We start from the raw sequence: 23,337 nt of genomic DNA on the forward strand, positions 1-23,337 counted from the left end.
GGGGTTTCATACATGTGCAGAGAGAGACAAGTCAATGCCAGCACTCGGAGTGAGAGGTAACTCTGCCACTGCTCCATACCCTCCTTCAAGAAAAGACAGAGAAGAACATTTGGGAATTGCTTCTTTCAAAAGTAAGCCGTTGCTTCTATTTTAGCACATGTATTTTCTCCATCTTATGATTGATGTTCCACTCAATGTTTCCCTGGGGTTGGTGATGTGGAAGACCAACTGATGGTGCTTCCAGATAAGGCTTTTATTGTGCTTCAAACACAGAATTTTACGGAGGGTCCAGACACTGTTGTCTTCCTTCATAATCCTCCCATGTTTTCCCACTGCCTCTTCCGTCTCTTTTTCTTACAAGGAAAAAAAAGTTAAAGAGGAAAAGGCATGATACGTGCAGAATGCCTTTTGATTGGTAGCGCCGGGAGTCCTCCGTCTGGAAGCACTCTTAGGCTGGGGACAAACTATCTTTTTCCCCGCAGAGTTGAAAACAGAGGAGAGAAGGCACCATTACCTGGAACGTTCACATCCATGTCTCTGGTAAATTGGTTTTGCACATTCTCAGCAGGTTTCCAATCCTTCTGTGGTAGAGCACATCTTTTGTTTGAGAATAGGGGGTGTTTTTATTGTGATTGTTTCTGTTTTAAATTGATTTTATAAAATTTCGTATGCCACCTTTGCACAGGGAGAGTGGTGCATTCAGTAATTCTACACTCTGGACTTAATGGTCTTATATGGGGGAGCGGGATCTTGAGATGGTAACATCTCAAGGGAAGGGGACACTTCACTTCAGGGAAGGGGACACTTCAGACTTCTGGGGTCTACTTTCTCTTTTACTCCATACCCCAGGTCCAACCACTCAGATGCAAAACAGTAGCGTAAGGAAGGGAAACTGTTCATTCACACAGAAATCCACTATTAGTTTCAAACCTCCTCCATGCCACTGCCCCCCACCCCCAGCATTCTTGGTTTCAGTACTAGAAATTTAGGATTCTCAAACAAACGTTTTTGTTGCTGCTACTGTTAAATCTTTGGGAGTCAGAGAAACCTTGCAGATCCACTGTAAATCACCCAGAGATCTACCACTAGATCCCAATCTCCCTTCCCACCCATAGCAGCTTTTTTGGTTTGTTTTTTTAATTTGGGCATTAGCTAATTGGTACGTCCTTTGGAGAATGCAGATGTAGTGATATCCATAGCATCTACGTGGTATTTTTCTGAACAGGGCTAAGGACCATGTACTGAAAACCTGTAAATGGCCACCAAGTTAGTCACCTATGGTGAGAAAAAATTAACTACAAGTGACCAAAGAGGTTGATTTGTTGTTTTTGTATAGGACACAAATGATTAACTTTGTGCAGGAGGAAGGTCGGTAAAGCAGGAATGTTCTGGTTTTTGTTTGTCAGAAAAATCTTGCAGATCCACTGCATATCACCCCAGAGATCTACCACTAGATCCCAATCTACCTTCTCCCTATCACTGACGTACTTCAAAGGATCTTAAGGGGTTGGGGGAGAACTTTAGATGGTAACGCATATGACTCGACTTATTTCAAAATGTGATAAGCCAACCCAGCAGCAGTGATAGACCCCCCTCCTCATTTTGTTGAGTGGGGCCCTGGACATCTGTGCCAAACTCCTGACCTAACCACTGTTGTACACATGTGTTCTACACATGCATACAAAGGTGGGGGTGTAATTATTTTAAAAAGAAATATGTAATAACCCCTGAAACATGTTTGACTAGAAACAACAGCGGGACAAAACAAGGTGGAGTATTTGCCACAGAAATTAGTATGTCTATCATACCACCAATCAGATCTCTCCGAAAAGTTTGGTTTCTTCTACCTCGTGCTTGTGTAGTAGTTAGAGTGTCAAACTAGGAAACCAGAGACCTAGATTCCAATCTTCACTCAGCCATGAACCATGCTGGGTGACCTTGGGCCAGTTGCACTCTCTCACCTGCTCTACCTCACAGGGTTGTTGTGCAGATAAAGTGAGTGCATGGGGGAGAACCATGCATGCCACCCTGGCTTCCTTGGTGTTAGGGTGGGATAAAAAAAAAAGGAGTAAGTAAATATTTATTCAGGGTGTGAATTGTATTTGCTGCAAAATCTAGAATGGAATCGCAGAGTTGTGATGGGTTGATTCACATATCTGGTGGAGGGGTTGTAGCTTAGTGGTAGAGCCTTTGCTTTGCAGACACAAGGCCCCAAGTTCAGTCTCCAGTTCAACAGTTTTCAGGCACAAGATCTGAGCATCATCCCTGTAGCCTAGATCCTTGCAAAAATGTCATGTTTGGATGCTATGTGTATATAAGTCATTCCCCAACTGACATGTGAAATCCAGTGGTCACATCCACCGGATGTATACCTGTGTAGCTTCCCCCCTCCTTTTCCCTTGTGTAGGATAATGGGGGGTGGGGAGAGAAGCAGGAGGCTTAATGACAGTGGAGGCTGGTGGCTCCGATGTCAGCGGGGCAATGAATCTGCTCTGGGTTTCAGTCAGAACTCTAAAGGAGCTATCCAACCTTAGATAGCAACTTTAGAGTTCTGACTGGTTCTGACTGAAACCCGGAGCGGATTCACCACCCCACTGACATCGGAGCCACCAGCCTCCATTCCTTAATGAATGATTGACCCTACCTTGCTACATTGGGTTGGTACTGGGTCTGAACTGCAACCTCATGGCCACATGGGCCAGTTTTGCAACTCTTCTGTTTCTTCCCCCATCCCTTCCTTTTTGTACCACTTAGCCCAGCCTTTCCCTCCTTGGCGCCCTCCAGACGTGTTGGGACTACAACTCCCATTGTCCCCAGCCAACCAGCTCTGCTGGTGGGGTTGGTGGGCACTGTAGTCCAACACATCTGGAGTGCCCTGGTGTAGAGAAGGTTGACCTAACCCAATGAAGAGTTTCAAAGAACTCAAAAGCTCAAACACACATTTGTGGCAAGTTTTTATGGACCGTGTTCCCTTTCAAATGCAAGGACTCTACGATCTTCTCCTTTCACCTCATCTTTGATTCATACCTGCAGAATGGGTTATATTGCTCATTCTGCCTACTCTTTTCTTTTCTTGAAGTTTCAGTGATGAAACTGAGAGTGGCGGAACGATTCAGTGATGAGAGTTGGCAGAAATCGGATGCAACCATTGAGGGATGATGCAGCAGTCCTTGTTCCCTGCTGCTGAGTGAGGGACTCCATAATATCATGGGATGGTGTTTACATCTTCTATATTCTGCTTCTCATTTGGGGAGGGGCTCTCCATTGCATATTTATTTTTTTACTTACTTATTGTATTTCTATACCACCCATAGCCAAAGATTACACCTTCCTTGTTGGCTACCTGCCACATTTCTCTGCTTTGTGCGCAAACTCCCTGCCGTTTCCTTTCCCAGCCATAAGTGCTTTTGTTGTGTTTTTAAATTTGGGCGTTAGCTAACTGGTACTTCCTTTGGAGAATGTAGATGTAGTGATATCCATAGCACCTACTTGGTATTTTTCTGAACACAGCTAAGGACACTTTACTGAAAACTTGTAAATGGCCACCAACATAGTCACCTATGGTGAGAAAGAATGGCCTCCAAGTCACCAGAGAGGTTGATTCCTTGTTTTTGTATAGGGCACAAATGACTAACTTTAGGCAGGAGGAAAGCTGCTAAAGTCGAAATGCTCTGGTTTTTGTTTGTTCTTAAAATGGAAAGAAGTCACCATATTGCTTAGAAGCACTCATTGTAATGTGTCAGTCTTTTAAAAAAAAAAATTGCAAACTCAGTCATAAAGTGAGGAAAGGGAGGGAGCTTGGCAACATGGCCCATTGCAATAATTAACATCACTGAGGAAGACCAGTGGCCTTGTAGGCCCCTTCCAACCCTACTATTCTATGACCAAAGGATAGCCAAAGGATACAGGAAGACGGCAGAGCTCAGGAAGACTTTGTCGCTAGAGTGAGGCTTAACCTGAATAGGAAACCCGACTATAGTTCTTCCATCCAGGAGGCTCAAAAGGCCAGCCTGGGTGAGTGGGGTCAGTCCAGGACCTACAAAATCTAAATCACCTAGGAAGATGCTGCAACGTGCAGCTCGCTGGCTCACCACATGGGACAGCCGCACACAGATCTGAAGGTTCCTGGTTCAACCCCCAGCAGCTCCTGACATCTGTCAAGTCAGACGCTGAGCTGGGATGGAAGCTTGGCGGATCAGGAGTGGAGCCAGGGCAAAGATCTAGGGGCTGGTGAAAAGAACTAGATTGGAATCTGGTGGTTTATTGGCAGAGGCGTTAATTGGAGACCTAATGTCTCCATCATGTCCACACACAAATCAGCAGTGTCATCTGATGCTTCTGTGGCTGGACTGTACCATCCCAGAGTGGAGGTGAAGGGTGGAATATTTAGCTGCTCCCTTACTTGCATCTCAGAGAGAAAGGGCCTAGGCTGGCTTTCTCCCTAAAAGCAACGGGGTGAGCAAAATAGGTGTTTTTTTCCACAAAAATAAACATTCAGTGCATGTCGGACCACATGTAGGTCCTTCTTTAGGGAAATTTGTAGAACAATACAACACTTACATTATAGACTTTAAAAATTTCCCTGTATTTAAAAATAAGTATATTCATCGTAATTACAACAGCAGCAACGCAATTATTTATTTTAAAAAATCTGAAGACAGAGAGGCTCAAAGTTCCAAACTGTATAACCATAACATATATCAAATGATAACATATCTCAGGAATACACAAACTTACTCGATAGGACCAAATCAGATGGCGCTTGCTTTTCAAGCTTTTGTCTCCTGTGCTGTACTGGACCAGGGAGAAGAAATCAATAATATATGTGCACGAATCCTGATTGGAAACAGCTATATTTTAGAACAGCATTGCAAAGTCGAGAGACTCATTAAGGCCAATACAGTGGGTAAATACAATGACATTAAGGAGTCATTGTATTTACCCTCAAAATCTACCTGGCTTTTCCCCCCAAAAGAACCTTGTCTATCTGTTTATAACTCATCTCTATTGCCCAGAAAGAAAGGATCTGTTATTCTATGGGATATCTATTTACTTATTTGTTACATTTATATCCCGCCTTTTTTCCTCCTTAAGGAACCCAAGGCAGCGTACATAATCCTCCTCCTCTCCGTTTTAGCCTCACAACAACCACCCTGTGAGGCAGGTTGGGCTGAAAGTCTGTGACTGGCCCAAAGTCACCCAGTGAGCTTCCATGGCTGAGTGGGGACTAGAACCCGGATCTCCCGACTCCCAGTCCAACACTCTCGCCACTTCACCACATGTTGTTGGATTCCTTTAGCTTTGTCCCTGACATGCAAGATTTGGGTGTGTGTGAAGTAACAGAGGAGCACTCAGTCCTTGGATCCTCAGGGTGGTGTAGTGCAGAGAGTGTTGATTTTGGACTAAGGAATCATCGAATCATAGAATCACAGAATAGTAGGGTTGGAAGGGGCCTACAAGACCATCGGGTCCAACCCCCTGCTCAATGCAGGAATCCAAGTCAGAGCATCCCTGACAGATGGCTGTCCAGCCTCGTCTTGAATGTCTCCAGCGTGGAAGAGCCCACCATCTCCCTAGGTAATTGATTCCATTGTTGTATTGCTCTGACAGTCAGGAAGTTTTTCCTGAAGTTCAGCCTGAACCTGGCTTCTTGTCACTTGATCCCATTATTCCGTGTCCTGCACTCTGGGATGATCGAGAAGAGATCCTGGCCTTCCTCTCTGGGACAACCTTTCAAGAACTTGAAGAGTGCTATCATATCTCCCCTCAGTCTTCTCTTCTCAGCACTAAACGTGCCCAGTTCTTTCAGTCTCTCCTCATAGGGCTTTGTTTCCAATCCCCTGATCATCTTTCTTGCCCTCCTCTGAACCCTCTCCAGCTTGTCTGCATCCTTCTTAAAGTGCAGTGCCCAGAACTGAATACAGTACTCAAGATGTGGCCTAACCAGTGCTGAGTAGAGGGGAACTAGTACTTCCCAGGATTTGGAAGCTATGCTTCTATTAATGCAGCTCAAAATAGAATTTGCCTTTTTTGCAGCCACATCACATTGTTGGCTCATATTCAGCTTGTGATCGACAACAATTCCAAGATCCTTCTCGCTTGTAGTGTTGTTGAGCCACGTACTCCCCCCCATCTTGTAACTGTGCATTTGGTTTCTTTTTCCTAGGTGCAGAACTTGGCATTTATCCCCATTAAATGTCATTCTGTTATTTTCTGCCCAGCGCTCCAGCCTATCAAGATCACTTTGAATTTTGTTTCAGTCTTCCAAGGTATTAGCTATCCTGCCCAATTTTGTGTCATCTGCAAATTTGATCAACATTCCCTGCACCTCCTCCTCCGAGTCATTAATACAAATGTTGAAGAGCACTGGGCCCAGGACTCAGCCCTGCGGTACCCCACTCGTTACCTCTCCCCAGTTGGAGAAGGTCCCATTGATAAGCACTCTTTGAGTCCGATTCTGTAGCCAACTGTGCATCCACCAGATCGTTGTCTCATCTAGCCCACTTTGAGCTAGTTTGCTCATCAGGATATCATGGGGCATTTTGTCGAAAGCTTTGCTGGAATCCTTCCTCAAACTGGTGCCCTCCAGATGTGTTGGACTGCAACTCCCATCATTCTCATGTGGATGAAGGGAGTTGCAGTCCAACACATCTGGAGGGCACTAGGTTAGGGAAGGCTAGACTGAGGAGTCCTGGGTTCAACTCTCCACTCAGCCATGATGTTCACTGGGTGACCATGGCCAGTCATTCCCACTTGGAGGAAGATAAAATTAATAAGGCGTACTACCGCCCCACACTGCAGTCTGAAGAGGTACAATCCAGCAACAAACAGATCACGCGAGCCCACAAACCGGCTCTTGGAATTCCGAAGAGAATTCCCCCACCCTCCGCGCATGATCGACCGATGAAGCAAACCACGGTCTCCAAGCTTCCTGTCTGCTTTCATCTTCCACCCGCTCAGCACTCCGTCCCCCAGGTGCAGCGGCCGCCGGAGTTTGAGCTACAGCCATAAATATGGATTCTCAGATCAGGCATCCTAGCAAACCGCTGTTAGCAGAATTGGCGGTTTGGACATTCACTTCAAAGCATGCTCTCCAATGCTGTTTTGACAGTCGGTCGCAAGCCACATGTCAGTGGCTGTTGGGATCTGTGGACAACTGCCCCCTGTGCCAAGTCACTGAACTGCAGGCGGCAGCTTCTGAGTGAGGTTGCTTCAGGCTCTGGACAGACTCCGCCCACCTAGGCTGGGTATTGGATCCTCCTGGACAGGAAGGGGCGTCAGAGGGCTTCCTGTTCCAGTTGAGCTCTTCTTGAGCAATATGGTCTTCCTGAGCTCTGGTGTGTTCTTGTATCTTCCGTTGTTATTCAGTCCTGCCTGCTGTTTTATCCTTCCGCTCTGACTTGTGCTTTGCTCCTGATCCTGCATCCTAGTTTGTCGTTTGGTTCTTACTTACTCTTCAGTCCTGGATACTGGCTTGTCCCATGGCTGCTGGTTCCTGGCTCCTGGGTATCTTCAGACTACTGTCCATGGGCCAGCTCTGACCATTCAGACAACACACTAAAGCAATGCTGAACTTCTATAACGTGGTTTCATGTAATGTCTGAACTGAGCTACTGTGTTTAAAACACACACACACACTTTCCCCTAGAGAAGTTAGATGAATTCATTTTCTCGCCACCCACATTCAGTCACCCTTTGAATGTCACACAGACATGAGACCCGTGGAACCATGGAAAAGAACCCCCCGAAAGGTAATGCCCTTTTCAACTTGCTAGCTTGTGAGCAGCAAAACAGAATAAAATATAATTTCTTTCCCATAGCTTGCAGTTGCTCAGGTTTGTAGAAGTGCAAGGAGGAAGTTGTTTTGCTTCTTCCTCTGTGTGGTTTGGTTTAGTGTCTCCTGGAACATCTGTGCTAAACAGAAAGCAGACTGCCACATGTCACTGGTGAGCTCCAGAAGCTAGCCAGCTGCCCTCAGGTGCAGTAGAAGACACTTCCCTTCTCCAGTGTTGAAGTCCGATTCAGTGGCCAACCCAGTTGGCTCCTGTATGTTGAATGGCCAGGCACAATCTTGTCCTCTGCCTCAGGCCAACCCTGACTTGAAGGCAGGAGTTCAGGTGTATAAAAACGCCACGTGGAAAACCCCCCAGTTGCTGACACTTCACAGATACAAAGATGCAAGAGTGTTCTTGTCCCCGCAATGGTGCAGCTCAGCCATTTTGGACATGGGATTTGGGGGCCCTTTAAATGACCATGTGTATTATTTCATTTGTTCTTTTAAAATAAATTGTATTAATATATATAGATGGCACAAATTTATCCAAATCTTTAAAACAAAAAATATACAACTGGTTAAGCAAACAAGCGATTGCATAACATATACACACACAGACAGATGTCGTTGCTACCAGATATGCCAAGAGAATAAAAATCCATTTCCAAAAAGAAAAAAATCTCAAGGCAGGGGAAACACATGACAATAAATAGTCTTACTGTCCAGATCTTATAGAACTGAGTAGACCTGTCCATCCATCGCCATGAGTCACCGGAGCAGACCAAAATCCATCACCTTCTCAATCAATAAAACTAATGAACGATGACCGTGTATGTTCAAATGTGTTGATGTCTGATTGATTGCCTGAATACCTAACTCACTAAGTCAGGTTTTCCAATAATGCCAAATTCCACATTCTCCCATACCAGTCACTCAAATTGGGAAGCCTATCACATTTCCAGTTTGTAGCAAAAACTTGTCTAGCAGCCAGCAGAAAAACAATGAAATGAAATCTTTTTGCAACTAATTAGTATTGAATTCATTATATAGATTAAGAAGGGCAAGACCTGGGTCGAGACTAATTGACTGATTAGTAATTTTGTTAATTTAATTTTCAATCTCGCCAGTGCCCCTAAGGGGGACTTTTTAAGGTCTGGATCGGACCTCCTGCGCCTACTCTAGAGTACAAACAAAAAAGACATAGCTGCTAGACACAAATTTAAAGTAATGTCTGTTATGGCCCTAAGGGAAGGGAAGAAAGCTTCAGCAATTGGGTGGAATAGAAATGTAATTAATTAATTAATTCTGTGGCAGTGGCTCTGTCCCCTCAACAAACTACAGTTCCAAGGACTGGTGGGTGGAAACAATCACTGGTAGGAAACTAATATGAGTTTGTTGTTGTTTGTGCCTGTAGAGAGAGGCTATTGGTACATAGCCAATATGACCCTGCCTTCGAACTGAACCTCTTTTGAAATTCGCACTTCTCCAAATTTTGCCGTGGAGTTCTCCCATCAAATATGCACATAAAATGTGTATATTAAGAGAAAATAATGTTCAAATATGCATTGCATTAGGAAAACTGTTTGAAAACGTGTATATGAGACACAACTGTATACACTGGGAAAATATACGCAAAAATGCTTATGAACTTGCAAACTTTTTTAAATTGTCTTAGGTCAGGATGAACCAAACTTACTTTATTTATTTATTTATTTATTTATTTCATTTCTATACCGCCCAATAGCCAAAGCTCTCTGGGAGGTTCACAAAAATTAAAACCAAACAACACACAATAAAACAATTTAAAATATATAGAACATTAAAACCACAATGTAACAATACAACCACAATAAAACCTAGCAGCAGTACAGGAGTTTAAAATACAGATTTAAAACAGCAAAGATAAAAATTTAGAAAGCTAAAATGCTAAAATGCCTGGGAAAATAAAAAGGTCTTCACCTGGCGCCGAAAGGAGTACAATGTAGGTGCCAGGCAAACCTCACTAGGGAGCTCATTCCAGAGCCGGGGTGCCACAGCAGAAAAAGCCCTCCTCCTAGTAGCCACCCGCCTCACTTCCTTTGGCAGGGGCTCACGGAGAAGGGCCGCTGATGATGATCTTAAGGTCCGGGCAGGCACATATGGGAGGAGGCGATCCTTCAGGTAACCTGGCCCCAAGCCGTTAAGGGCTTTAAATGTTAACACCAGCACTTTGAATCGGGCCCGGAAATGGACTGGCAGACAGTGCAGCTGGAAAAGTACTGGCGTAATATGAGCTCGCAGGCCAGTCCCTGTTAACAATCTTGCTGCCCTATTTTGGACCAGCTGAAGTTTCCGGACCGTTTTCAAAGGCAGCCCCACGTATAACGCATTGCAGTAATCCAGACGAGAAGTTATCAGAGCATGGATCACTGCAGCTAGGCTATCTCTGTCCAGATAAGGGCGTAGTTGGTATACCAGCCTAAGCTGATAAAAAGTGCTCCGTGCCACTGAGTTCACCTGTGCCTCAAGTGACAGTTCTGGATCCAAGAGCACCCCCAAACTACGAACCTGATCCTTTAGGGGGAGTGCAACCCCCTCCAGAACAGGTTGAATATCACCTAGCCGGGCAGACGAACCACCCACTAACAGTACCTCCGTCTTGTCTGGATTGAGTTTCAGTTTATTAGCCCTCATCCAGTCCATTACCGTGCCCAGGCACTGGTTCAGAACAGCCACTGCCTCACCTGGTTTTGATGAGAAAGAGAGGTAGAGCTGGGTGTCATCCGCATATTGATGGCACCTCAGCCCACACCTCCGGATAACCTCCCCCAGTGGTTTCATGTAGATATTAAACAGCATGGGGGATAAAATAGAGCCCTGTGGAACCCCATGGCACAATTGCCATGGCACAGAGCAATAATCCCCCAGCACCACCTTCTGGAATCGGCCATCCAAGTAGGAGCGGAACCATTGTAGTGCAGCGCCTCCAACTCCCAACCCAGACAACCTATCCAGAAGGATACCATGGTTGATGGTATCGAAAGCCGCTGAGAGGTCCCGGAGAATCAACAGGGTCGCACTCCCCCTGTCCCTCTCCTGGCAGAGGTCATCCCACAGGGCGACCAAGGCAGTTTCCGTTCCAAAACCAGGCCTGAAGCCCGATTGAAATGGATCTAGATAATCCGTTTCATTCAACAGTGCCTGGAGCTGTCCTACAACCACCCGCTCAAGCACCTTGCCCAGAAAGGGGATGTTGGCCACTGGCCTATAATTGTTAACATCCTCTGGGTCCAGGTTAGGCTTTTTCAGGAGTGGTCTAATTACTGCCTCTTTTAAAGCGGCAGGCATCACTCCCTCTCTCAAGGAGGAATTTACAACCTCCTGGACCCAGCCAGACAACCCCTCCTTGTTTGATTTAATAAGCCATGAAGGGCAAGGGTCAAGCACACAAGTGGTCGATCGGACTTGGCCAAGCACCTTGTCCGCATCCTCAGGCCTCAGTAACTGAAACTCATCCAATAAAACTGGACCAGACGGTGCTCTGAACGCCTCTACCAATGGAACTGCATTAATGGTGGTGTCCAATTCATGACGAATCTGAGCGACTTTATCCTCAAAGTGCCGTGCAAACTTGTCACAGCGTGCTACCGAGGGTTCCACCGTCTCTCTCCCTGGCCCAGAATGTAACAGGCCACGAACCACTCGGAAAAGCTCCGCTGGACGACACTGAGAAGATGCAATGCTGGTGGAAAAGAACTGCCTCTTTGCCACCCTCACTGCCACAGAGTAGGCTTGTTAGTGGGCTCTTACCTGTGTTCGGTCAGACTCAGCACAAGTTTTCCTCCACCTGCATTCTAGCCGTCTCCCCTCTTGCTTCATTGCCCTCAGCTCAGGTGTATACCAAGGAGCTGGCCGGGCTCTGCTCAGAGGGAGAGGGCGCTTGGGCGCGATCGTGTCAACCGCCCGAGTCATCTCTGCATTCCACAGAGCGACCTGGGCTTCGACAGGAGCACCAGCCATACCAGCAGGAAAATCCCCCAGAGCCCTCTGGAATCCATCGGAATCCATTAATCTCCGGGGGCGGACCATTTTAATAGGTCCCCCACCCTTGCAGAGGGGAAAGGCCACCAGAAGTCTAAACCTCAGCAGGAAGTGATCTGACCATGACAAAGGGACAGATGTTAATTCCTCCACTTTCAGATCACCATCCACCTGCCCAGTCGAGAAAACCAGATCAAGCGTGTGTCCTTTTATATGCGTTGGGCCGATGACATGTTGGGACAGCCCCATGGTTGTCATGGCGGCCATGAAGTCCTGAGCTGCCCCGGATACAGCGGCCTCGGCATGAAAGTTGAGATCCCCCAGGACCATCATCCTGGGGGTCCTCAACACCAAGTCCGAGACCACCTCCGTCAGCTCAGGCAGGGAGTCTGATGGGCAGCGGGGTGGGCGGTACACCAACAGAATCCCTAATCTGTCCCGGGTACCCAACACAAGGTACAAACACTCAAGATCTGCACTCGAATGAGCAGGAAGCCTGGAGAGGGAGATTGAATTCCTATAGACCACGGCAACCCCCCCTCCCCGACCCTCAAGTCGGTGTTGGTGCTGCACCGAGTACCCAGGAGGGCACAGCTGGGAGAGACAGGAGACTTAAGACAGGAGAACTTCTCCAAGTTTAAGATGAACCACACTTAAGAGTGGGGAAATGAGAAACTGAGAGAAACTGAAACTGACAGTTTCATCCATCCCTGTTTGATTATCTAGATCTCCAAAGTTCTGGGGATCTCTGGGGTTTCCCAGAACCAAGGGTGCAGAACTGCTTTCAGTCCAAAGACCAAAGTCATTTCAGAGCAACTTTGGGGGGCTGCATTCCAGTGGCACGTGGGGCCAAATGCAAATGAGACAGATCCAAAAAATACCAGCCTATTGCTGCGTAAAGCTCTCGCTGCCAGTAACTAAGGGCATTTCTACACCAGCCTAAAATCCTGCATTTAAAATGGGGCTTTCTGCTTCCGTTCTAAATGCAGGATCATAACTGACTCCCTTTCCCCCTCCTTCTCCCTGTATCTGAGTCTTCCATTATCTTTCATTGATCTCACTCCTCTTCTTTCCGCTTTAGCTCTTTAGACAGAGGAAACTGAAGAGGAACACAGCAGGATAATTTGATAGCACATTATCCACGGTGGCTTAGTGGTTAAGATGCTGAACTGCAGACTGGAAGGTCGGCAGGTCAGCAGTTCGAGACCCGAGTGCTGCGTGACGGAGTGAGCTCCCATCTTCAGTCCCAGCTCCTGCCAACCTAGCAGTTCGAAAGCAAGAAATTGCAAGTAGATAAATAGGTACCGCCTCGGCGGGAAAGGTAACAGCGTTCCGTGCACCTCGGTGTTCAGTCATGCCGGCCACATGACCACGGAAGCGTCTTCGGACAGCGCTGGCTCTTCGGCTTAGAAACGGGGATGAGCACCGCACCCTAGAGTCGGACACGACTGGTTGGGGACACCTTTACCTTTTACCTTTTTATCTGCAATCTATTTAAAAATGGAACAAAGGGCATTTAGTGCAGGAGGGTCACGGCAGGGTCACTGCATCATGCAAAGAGCCCGCAAACTTCTGTGAAGGAACAATCTCAATCGCAGGATAAAAGCCCGGTGTGAAGGAACCCTTAGCCTTGGGCGAAGCACAGCCTTCTCTGCAGTGGCACCCTGGTTGTGGAATCCCCTCCCCTTGGAGGCCCAATTGGTGCAGACATTGGTCTCATTTCAGTGCCAAGTAAAAACATGGCTTTTTTTTTTTTTTTACCAAAGCCTTTGAGAGCTAAATGCATTCCCTAAAGTAGCACACTCTTTTAACTCTTTTATTGTTTTAGATTTTAATTGGTATTGGCTTGTTCATGGTTTAATGTGTTTTAACTGTTTAAATTATTTATTGTTTTACACTGTTTAAATTGATTTTATCTGTATGCCTAAGATCTTAATGATATAGAACTGGATACAAATGTTTTAAATAAATAAATTAAATAACTTCAAGCTTTCAAAATGGGGAAAAAACAGCACCCGAGCCAGGAAACCCCCACACAGTCAGTGGTTGTGGGAAGGGGTGGGGCTAGGTGAAAGGGGCATGGCAATCTGGGGAATTCCAGAGGCCTGGATTCGGCCTAACGTTCTGCACCCCTCTTCCAGAAGGTTTTCATTGAAGAATCTTCAAAAAGGGTAAAAAGGAGGAACCTAGGAACTACAGAGCAGTCAGTCTAACATCAATCCCTGGGAAAATTCTGGAGCAGATGATAAAGCAATCCATCTGTAAGCACCTTGAAAACAATGCAGTGATTACTCAAAGCCAACATGGATTTGTCAAGAACAAGTCCTGCCAGGCAAATCTCATCTCATTTTTGGATCACGTAACCTTGCTTGTGGACTGTGGGAATGCTGTCGACATCATATATCTCAACTTCAGCAAAACTTTTGACAAAGTGCCCTATGATATCCTGATGAGCAAACTAGCTCAAAATGGGCTAGATGAAGCAACTCTCAGGTGGATCCACAGTTGGCTACAGAATCGGACTCAAAGAGTGCTTATCAGTGGAATCTTCCCCAACTGGGGAGAGGTAACAAGCGGGGTACCGCAGGGCTCAGTCCTGGGCCCAGTGCTCTTCAACATTTGTATTAATGACTTGGAGGAGGAGGTGCAGGGAATGCTGATCAGATTTGCAAATGACACAGAATTGGGCAGGATAGCTAATACCTTGAAAGACAGAAACAAAATTCAAAGTGATCTTGATAGACTAGAGCACTGGGCAGAAAACAACAGAATGACATTTAATGGGGATAAATGCCAAGTTCTGCACCTAGGAAAAAGAAACCAAATGCACAGTTACAAGATGGGGGATACGTGGCTCGACAACACTACAAGCGAGAAGGATCTTGGAATTGTTGTACATCACAAGCTGAGGATGAGCCAACAATGTGATATGGCTGCAAAAAGGGCAAATGCTATTTTGGGCTGCATTAATAGAAGCATAACTTCCAAATCCGGGGAAGTACTAGTTCCCCTCTACTCAGCACTGGTTAGGTCTCATCTGGAGTACTGTGTCCAGTTCTGGGCGCCACACTTTAAGAAGGATGCAGACAAGCTAGAGAGGGTTCAGAGGAGGGCAACAAAGATGATCGGGGGACTGGAAACAAAGCCCTATGAAGAGAGACTGAAAGAACTGGACATGTTTAGCCTTGAGAAGAGAAGACTGAGGGGAGATATGATAGCGCTCTTCAAATTCTTGAAAGGTTGTCCCTGAGAGCAAGGCCAGGATCTCTTCTCGATCATCCCAGAGTGCAGGACACGGAATAATGGGATCAAGGTACAGGAAGCCAGGTTCTGGCTGAACATCAGGAAAAACTTCCTGACTGTTAGAGCAATACGAAAATGGAACCAATGACCCAGGGAGGTGGTGGGCTCTCCCACACTGGAGGTGTTCAAGACGAGGCTGGACAGCCATCTGTCAGGGATGTTCTGACTTGGATTCTTGCATTGAGCAGGGGGTTGGACTCGATGGCCTTGTAGGCCCCTTTCAACCCTACTATTCTATGATTCTAAGAACGCCTGATAACCTTCTGTAGAATCCAAAGGTTTGCCTGATGAGTCTGAAAATCTATATATTTATTATTTTATTTACAGAGCAATCCTGTGCCCCCTAGAAAGTGTCTGAGGGGCCATAAGATAGTACAGATTCCTGGATCCAAGGCTGGAGATAGCACTCCAAACTTGGACCCAGGAGTCCAGGCTCCCCTCCCCCTCCCAGCGAGTGCGGAGGGAGCCGCGCTGGCTGCCTCTCCAAGGTTGCAAAAGCGACCTCAGAGGGGAGAAAAGAGGGTGGTTCTGTTGGTGGGGAGGGGAGGGCAGGGGAGGGGAGGGCAGGGGAGGGGACGGGGGAAGCAGGCATATGACCTGTCCCCCAGCCCTCCCCAGCCTGCTGCCCTCCCCCTCTGCAGAGCCCTAGCTAGATGGGCAAAAACGCCTGTCTAGCAAAAATGCAGAGCAGGAGAAGCACAGATGTGAGGATCATGTCTGCGCTCCTCCCAGTCTGCATAGGCTGCCTGTCAGCCCCTGGGTTCAGAGGCTGGCGGGCATCCCTAAAGGATTTATAATACTTTTCTACCACTTAACGTATTGAAATCTCTAATCTAGATGAACAAGTTGACAGTAATGTCAGAGACGCTTCACTGAAAGATTCCCCATTCCTGTATGGGGCAACAGGGAGGACAAAGAGACCTGGCCAAAGAGTCAGCGCCCTGTCACATGCCCCATAAGACTACAGCATGCAAGGGCTCCATGGCAGGTGCATAGGGGGCCCAAGTGAGACATGCCAATGCAAGAAGGAAACAGGATGCAGAAACTTTCTCTGAAGGCAGAAAGCTCAAAAACCACTAACCTGATACGAATTCCTGAGACGAAGCAGCACTTGGTCTGTTACACCAAAATCAACAAGGTGTCTGACTAAGACCTTCCTCAAAGGCTATCACTTCCTCAGCTCCGTGACGCTGAAGTGAGGGCAACGCATTATCTATATGATATAGCAGGCTCTGTAGCCCACAAAACCGTATGCCGACAATAAATGGATTTAGTCTTTAGGGTGCAAGGAACCCAAGGCGGCTTACATTTTCCTCCTCCTCTCCGTTTTATCCTCACAACAACAACCCTGTGAGGTGGGTTGGGCTGAGAGTCTGTGACCGGCCCAAACTCACCCAGTGAGCTTCCATGGCTGAGTGGGGACTAGAACCCGGATCTCCCAGCTCCTAGTCCAACACTCTTGCCACTACACCACGCTGGCTTTAGGCTGCTGCACCTACAGGGTTCTTTCTCTCTTTTTTCGAGCTGGTACTTACTCATGCTATTCTTTGCACATAATGAGACAGGAAATATACAAAGCAGAAGGAAATGAGAATGGGTGGGGATGAGGTAGGATGGGGTCAGGCCTGTTTACATGCACAGAGGCCCCGGTAGTCAAAAGCTGTCTCGCCAGCTTCACTAAATAGAACAAGGATGGCTGTTAACTTCTGTGTTAGCTTTGCAAGAGGTGATGAGGCAGTGCCAGGTCCAGGTTCTGGAGGGCCCTTGGGCAAGACCCCCTCAATGGACCCCCTACCTTCTCACCGCCATTGTCCCCAGCCGCTCTTGCTCGTCATCCTCTTTCATATCACTGCTCCCACTTGCTCGCTTGCCAGGCAGAGAGACAGGGAGCAGGCAGGCCATGGCATCTCCTCCTCCTCCTCTCCAACTCCACTGTCTGGCCCAGAGCAAGAGGCAGGTGAACAAGCAGGTTGTAAGGGTGAAGAGAAGGAGCAAGTCCAGGGGGCTGTTGTCAGTGGGCCCCTGCTGGGGTGAAGGCCCTAGGCAGATACCCAACCATGCCTTGACACTGGCCCTGCAATGAGACCCGAGTTCTTGTGACATGGGAGCCCTCCATGAGGACACAACACAAGAAACAAAACTCCTCATGGAGTTTTAGAAGTTCACAGAGGATGGAAATCATGCCTTCAAAGCAAACCGCAAAGGACAGGTTTCTTTTTCATTTCTTTCATTTTAAAAACAATTCTTTTTCTTGCAACACACACTTCCATACCAGTGGGACTGTGTTTTTAACCTCCCTTGTGGACTGTGGGAATGCTGTGAACATCATATACCATCATATACCTTCAGCAAAGCTTTTGACAAAGTGCCCCACGATATCCTGATGAGCAAACTAGCTCAAAGTGGGCTAGAAGAAACAACGATCCGGTGGATCCACAGTTGGCTACAGAATCGGACTCAAAGAGTGCTTATCAATGGGATCTTCTCCAACTGGGGACAGGTAACAAGCGGGGTACCGCAGGGCTCAGTCCTGGGCCCAGTGCTCTTCAAGATTTTTATTAATGACTTGGAGGAGGAGGTGCAGGGAATGCTGATCAGATTTGCAGATGATACAAAACTGAGCGGGATAGCTAATACTTTGGAAGACAGAAACAAAATTCAAAGTGATCTTGATAGACTGGAGCGCTGGGCAGAAAGCAACAGAATGACATTTAATCTGGAGAAATGCCAAGTTCTGCATCTAGGAAAAAGAAACCAGATGCACAATTACAAGATGGGGAAAACTTGGCTCACACGCGATTTACTGCAGACTTCTCCAGTGGAAAAATCCACTGTGCCCTGACACGTGGGCATTAAAGCAAAGTAGACTGTGGCAGTTGTGCTGCTCTCTTTTTTTTTTACCATTATATTTAAATGCGCAGCCGCGCAGCCACGTGAGGATGGGAGTTCGACACTTCAGGTTTTTATTGGCTGTTTTGTATTTGGGGGGGGGGTGATTGTCCATTCCTCTTTGGTTAGATGTGGGTAATCTGCTCCTTTGTTACCTTGCCAACTGTTTGTACACAATCACAGCGACAGTCCTCCAGCCCCACTCTCTTGCAATGGCTCACACCCGCGAAGGGACATGACCACGTGAGAGGTACGTGCCTACCCATCATTCCACAATGGATCCCTCTGATGCAATCACTAAGCACGCCTACCCCGCTCCCACTGCAAACTGCGAAGTCAGTTCGAGGAAGGGACAGACAGCTCAGCAACCGCGGTAAACCTGCAGCAAGCTAAAAAATCACAGCAAAACACCTCTACGGAAATCCGCATTTTCCCTGTGGAAACCACAGTTTGGCTGCGATGCGGTGATTATGTCGTATGTCCTGAAAGTCCTTGGATTGCAGCAGCCACGGAGTAAATGGCTTGTGTAGATGGGGCCAGAGTTGCGCAGAGTGTCTACTACAGGGGTAAGGGACCTCTTTCACCCGGAGCACCAAATTCCATTTCGCCCTTGGGGGCCGTGTGCCAGTGGTGTGTGGGGCTGAATGCAAAAAGGGTGAGGATACAAATACAAAAAAGACCAGCCTATTGTAGCTTAAAGTAAGGCTTGGGCGAGGCATTTCAACCTTTTAGAATGGGGGAGAAACTGCACAGAAGCCGGGAAACCATCAACCCATCAGAGACTTGGGGAAGGGGTGGGGAAAGGGCATGGCCATCGGGGGAAACTCAGAGGGCTGGACTGGGACCCCAGGAAGGCCAGATTTGGCTCCCGGGCCTGAGGTTCCCCACCCTTGGTATACGGCCCTCAGGATCAGAGGCAGCATGCTTCAGAATAAGAGTTGCTACAGAACAGCAGCTATTTCCCTGCTGTCCTGCTGAAGTGGTGAGATATTCCAGGGGTAGCACTTACCAGGATGTGGCTTTATTTCACAATATAAGAAGAGCCATGCTGGATCAGACCAAGGGTCCCTCTAGTCCAGCATTCTGTTTAGGAGGAAGAGATCACTAGAGATTTATGACATTTATGACATTTGTTTGTTTGTTTATTATGTTTATATCCCGCCTTTTTTCCTCTTTAAGGAACCCAAGGTGGCTTTTACATAATCCTTCTCCTCTCCATTTTAGCCTCACAACAACAGCTTTGTGAGGTAGGTTGGCTGAGAGTCTGTGATTGGCCCAAAGTCACCCGGTGAGCTTCCATGGCCAAGTGGGGACTAGAACCCGGATCTCCCGGCTCTCAGTCCAACACTCTAGCCACTAGACCACACTGGCTGGCTGTGCTGGCTGGCTATGATGGGAGTTTTTGTCCAACACATCTGGAGGGCACCAGGTTGGAGAAGACTGAAGTAGAGCATAGGTGCAGACAAAAAGCATTCATGCAGACAGTGTAGCAGACAGCGTAGCAGACTAGCAGACAGTGCATCCACTGCCCCATATCAAATCCCTAGAGACACATCCCAAAATGCTTTAAAACTTCAAGTGTGTGTGTGTGTGTGTGTGTGTGTGTGTGTAGCAGTAACTATACATGGAATACTGTTTAGAGTTCTGGTTACCACACCTAAAAAAGGATTGTAGAGTTGGAAAAGTGCAGAAAGGGGAAACTAAAATGATCAGGAAAGGTTGCAACCTATGGGACTGTTTACCTTAGAAAATAGGAAAACTGAGACATGATAGAGGTGTACAAAATTATGCACAGTGTGGTGAAAGTGTACAGGGAGACCTTTTTCTCCCTCTCTCATAATAGTAGAACCCAATGGGTTACTGAAGCTGAAGCTCAAATATTTTGGCCACCTAATGCAAAGAGAAAACTCCCTGGAAAAGACCCTGATGCTGGGGAAGACTGAAGGCAAAAGGAGAAGGGGACGGCAGAGGATGAGATGGCTAGATAGCATCACTGATGCAATGAATATGAACTTGAGCACACTCCGGGAGAGAGCGCAGGACAGGAAGGCCTGGCGTGCTATGGTCCATGGGGTCACGAAGATTCGGACACGAATGAACGACTGAACAACAACAACAAATGGGGTCATCCCATGAAGCTGATTGGTGGGAGATTCTGGACAGATAAAGAGAAGTCCTTCTTCACACAGGAAGAAGTTAAATTCCATAGTTAAACTGTGGAATTCACTTCTGCAAGATGTGGTGATGGCCACCAATGTGGATGGCTTTAAGGGGATTGGACACATTCATGGAGGAGAAGGCTATCAATGGCTACTAGTCCTGATCGCTATATATTACCTCCAGTATGAGGCAGTATCCCAACCAGTTGCTGGGGAAGACAGCTGAGAGGGAGCTCATATTCTGCTTGTGTGTTTCCCATAGGTATCTGGTTGGCCACTTTGTGTACAGAATGCTGGACGAGATGGACCCTTGGTCTGATCCAGGATGGCTTTTCTTAAGAGATTGCAGTGGATAGTGCAATGAAAATGTCAACCCAGTATTTGGAAAAGGCTATCATTGGCTACTAGTCCTGATGGCTCTATGCTACCTCCAGTATCAGAAGCAGTGAGCCTGGGTACACCAGTTGCTGGGGAACATGGGCAGGAGTGAGCTGCTGCACTCATGTCCTGCCTGTGGGTTTCCCATGGGCAGCTGGTTGACCACTGTGTGAACAGAATGTTAGACTAGGTGGAACGTGGTCTGATCCAGCAGGGCTCTTCTTATGTTCCCATGTTCTCTCTCACATACTCTTGGGGGGGCCATTTCAGGGGGGCCAAGATACCAGCATGTTTTAGCCTAAAGCTTTTACTGCCAGTAACTAAGCCTTAGGAGAGATACCTGAACCTTTTAGAGATTGGTAAAAGCCAAAGAAACCATCAAAATATTGTCAGCTGGGGGAAAGGGGCAGGGCCCGGGCAAAAGAGTCTGGCCATCTGGGAAGCCCCAGTGGGCTGGATCGGGACCCCAGGTGGGCCAAATTTGGCCCATGGACCTGAGGTTGCACACCTCTGTTTTAATGCATCCAACTTTTTCCATTTTGCTTTTAGACCTGCATCCAAATGAAGGAGGCTTTGTCGGGGGACCCTGCATGCAACTTGTGCAATTCCACAGACAGCATGCCGTATAAAGAAAGTCAGCACTTCCTGGTGGCCGTTTACAGCATTGTGTTTGCCATGGGCCTGCCAACCAACTGCTTAACTGCCGCCGTGACCTTCATCCAGATCAGCAGGAAAAACACCACTGCCATCTACCTGTTCGGCCTGTCGCTGTGCGAACTGATGTACCTGAGTACCCTCCCCCTCTGGATCATCTATGTGCAAAACCAGCATGAATGGATGCTGGGAGAGACATCCTGCCAAGCGACCGGCTACATCTTTTTCTGCAACATCTACATCAGCATCCTCCTCCTGTGTTGCATTTCGATCGATCGCTACATGGCCGTGGTGTACGCGCTGGAAAGCCGAGGGAAGTGGTGCCGTTGTCAGAGGACTGCCACTGCAGTGACGGTTGTTCTCTTTGCCATAGTCGCAGTGATCTATTGCCCAGTGTTTTTCATGAAAAACGTACAGGACCCACAGTGCAAGACTTGCTTTGAAGCAGTGCTCAACCCCCGTTTGGCCTATTACAACATCATCCGGTTCTTTGTGGGCTTTATCGCCCCTTTCATGGTCCTTATTTTCATGAACTACAAAGTCTTCCAAAGTATCAAGACCAGCTGCAGCCTCAGCCCATCCCAGAAAGCAAAAGTGAAGAACTTGGCGATCGCCATCATTTCCATCTTCGTGGTCTGTTTCGCCCCCTACCATTGCGTGCTGCTCATACGATCTGTCGTCTTTCTTTGGTACCGAGACTATGCGTGCACATTTGAAAGGAGCATATACACCACATCTGTGGTGTTCTTGTGCTTCTCTACTGCCAACGCTGTGGCAGACCCCTTTATCTACGTGCTGGCAAGCGAAAATGCCAGACATGAAATCGGTCGGACTTTCAGGGCATGTGGGATTCAGTTCCTTGTTGGTTCCAAGGCGGAGAGTAGCAAGGATAACGATTCCCAAAGGTCCCCGAAGGAGACACACACATCAGGAAATAACGGGGACAGGTAACACCTCCCTTATCTACAGTAACCTGTTCCTAATAAAATGGCAGAAAGTGGGCAAGTTCTTCAGAGAGGAGACACCCTTGGATCCTTGGAGCCGAGCAAAAGCTCCTGTACTCTTTGGGGAACAGCGTGGTCCCACTGTGTGGCTCGCTATGAATGGACCTTTCAGCAAATCCTGGCTGTGATTCACAGTGGGATGATGTCACACTATGGCACTTTGCAGCTGGATCCGTGCATTGTGCAGGACATGTTGATGCACCAGCGAAGGGCCACGGGCAGAGCAGCGGCGTAGCCTGCAGAGGGGAGATGACTGATAACCCTCTGCATTAAGAGGGATGTCCTGCCATGTAGCAATTCAAGAGAGAGCCTCTTGTGTGATCTTGGATCTTGTCCAAAGGCTCATGCTGTGTCGAATAAACAACCTACTACATCCTTGTATCCTCTCGATATTCACACAAACACAGCGTTGAAAGCCTTATCCAAAGAATATATGAGTTATATCCAGTTACACTACAGCAGCCTTCTCCAATCTGTTCCCCCTCCCCCGCAGATGTTTTGGACTATAACTCCCAGGATTCCTGACCAACAGCCATGCTGCCTGGGACGTTCAAGTCCAAAACATCTGGAGGCACTTGAATGGAAGTTCAAGTCCAAAACATCTGGAGGCACTGGAGGCTGGTGGCCACCATGTCAGTGGGGCAGAGAATCCACTCCGGGTTTCAGTCAGAACTCTAAAGGAGCTATCCAAGGTACTTTGCACCTTGGATAGCTCCTTTGGAGTTCTGACTGGTTCTGACGGAAATCTGGATTCACATCAGAGCCACCAGCCTCCCCTGCCTGGAGGGCACCAGGTTGCGAAGGCTGCAGGAGAGTAACAATATTTACAAGTCATTGATGGTGCCGATTGTGTGTGCTCGAATAAAGGAAGTCTCACACTGCTTGCAGCAGACACCTAGATTTGGGCTTTCGAGAGTCTCAAGGGGAAGGGAATTCCAGAGGTGAGAGGCAGGCAGGAACCTTCAGATCCTAAGTTCCCATGAGCAGAACCTTGCTCGCAGGATGCTTCTGCTAATGGGGTATGATTTTCACCAGTTCCTCTGGTTGATGCAGCTCCCTGTGCCTTCCCCAAATCTGCTCTTGTAGCTGTAGGGAGAAGAGGGAATTGGCAAAAATTGCTTTCCCCTTCCCCCAACATAAGCCTCCTCTGGATCAG

General features: G+C 47.5%; 1 protein-coding gene across 1 annotated transcript; it reads left to right on the forward strand.

Moving 5' to 3' along the window:
- Nucleotides 1-22,815, forward strand: GPR132 (G protein-coupled receptor 132). Its single transcript, XM_084837261.1, has 2 exons — nucleotides 1-131; nucleotides 21,073-22,815. The coding sequence occupies exon 2, from the start codon at nucleotides 21,085-21,087 to the stop codon at nucleotides 22,126-22,128; it is 1,044 nt and encodes a 347-aa protein (XP_084693387.1). The 5' UTR covers nucleotides 1-131; nucleotides 21,073-21,084; the 3' UTR covers nucleotides 22,129-22,815.
- Nucleotides 22,816-23,337: the final 522 nt, after the last annotated feature.

Source organism: Heloderma suspectum, chromosome 1, assembly GCF_057233095.1.
Source record: "Heloderma suspectum isolate Gila_16-S chromosome 1, 16-S_ref, whole genome shotgun sequence".
Taxonomy (NCBI): Eukaryota; Metazoa; Chordata; class Lepidosauria; order Squamata; family Helodermatidae; genus Heloderma; species Heloderma suspectum.

What these genes read in the sequence shown, in the direction of transcription:
- GPR132 (XM_084837261.1), top strand. Translation starts at nt 21,085, where the DNA reads ATGAAGGAGGCTTTGTCGGGGGACCCTGCATGCAACTTGTGCAATTCC.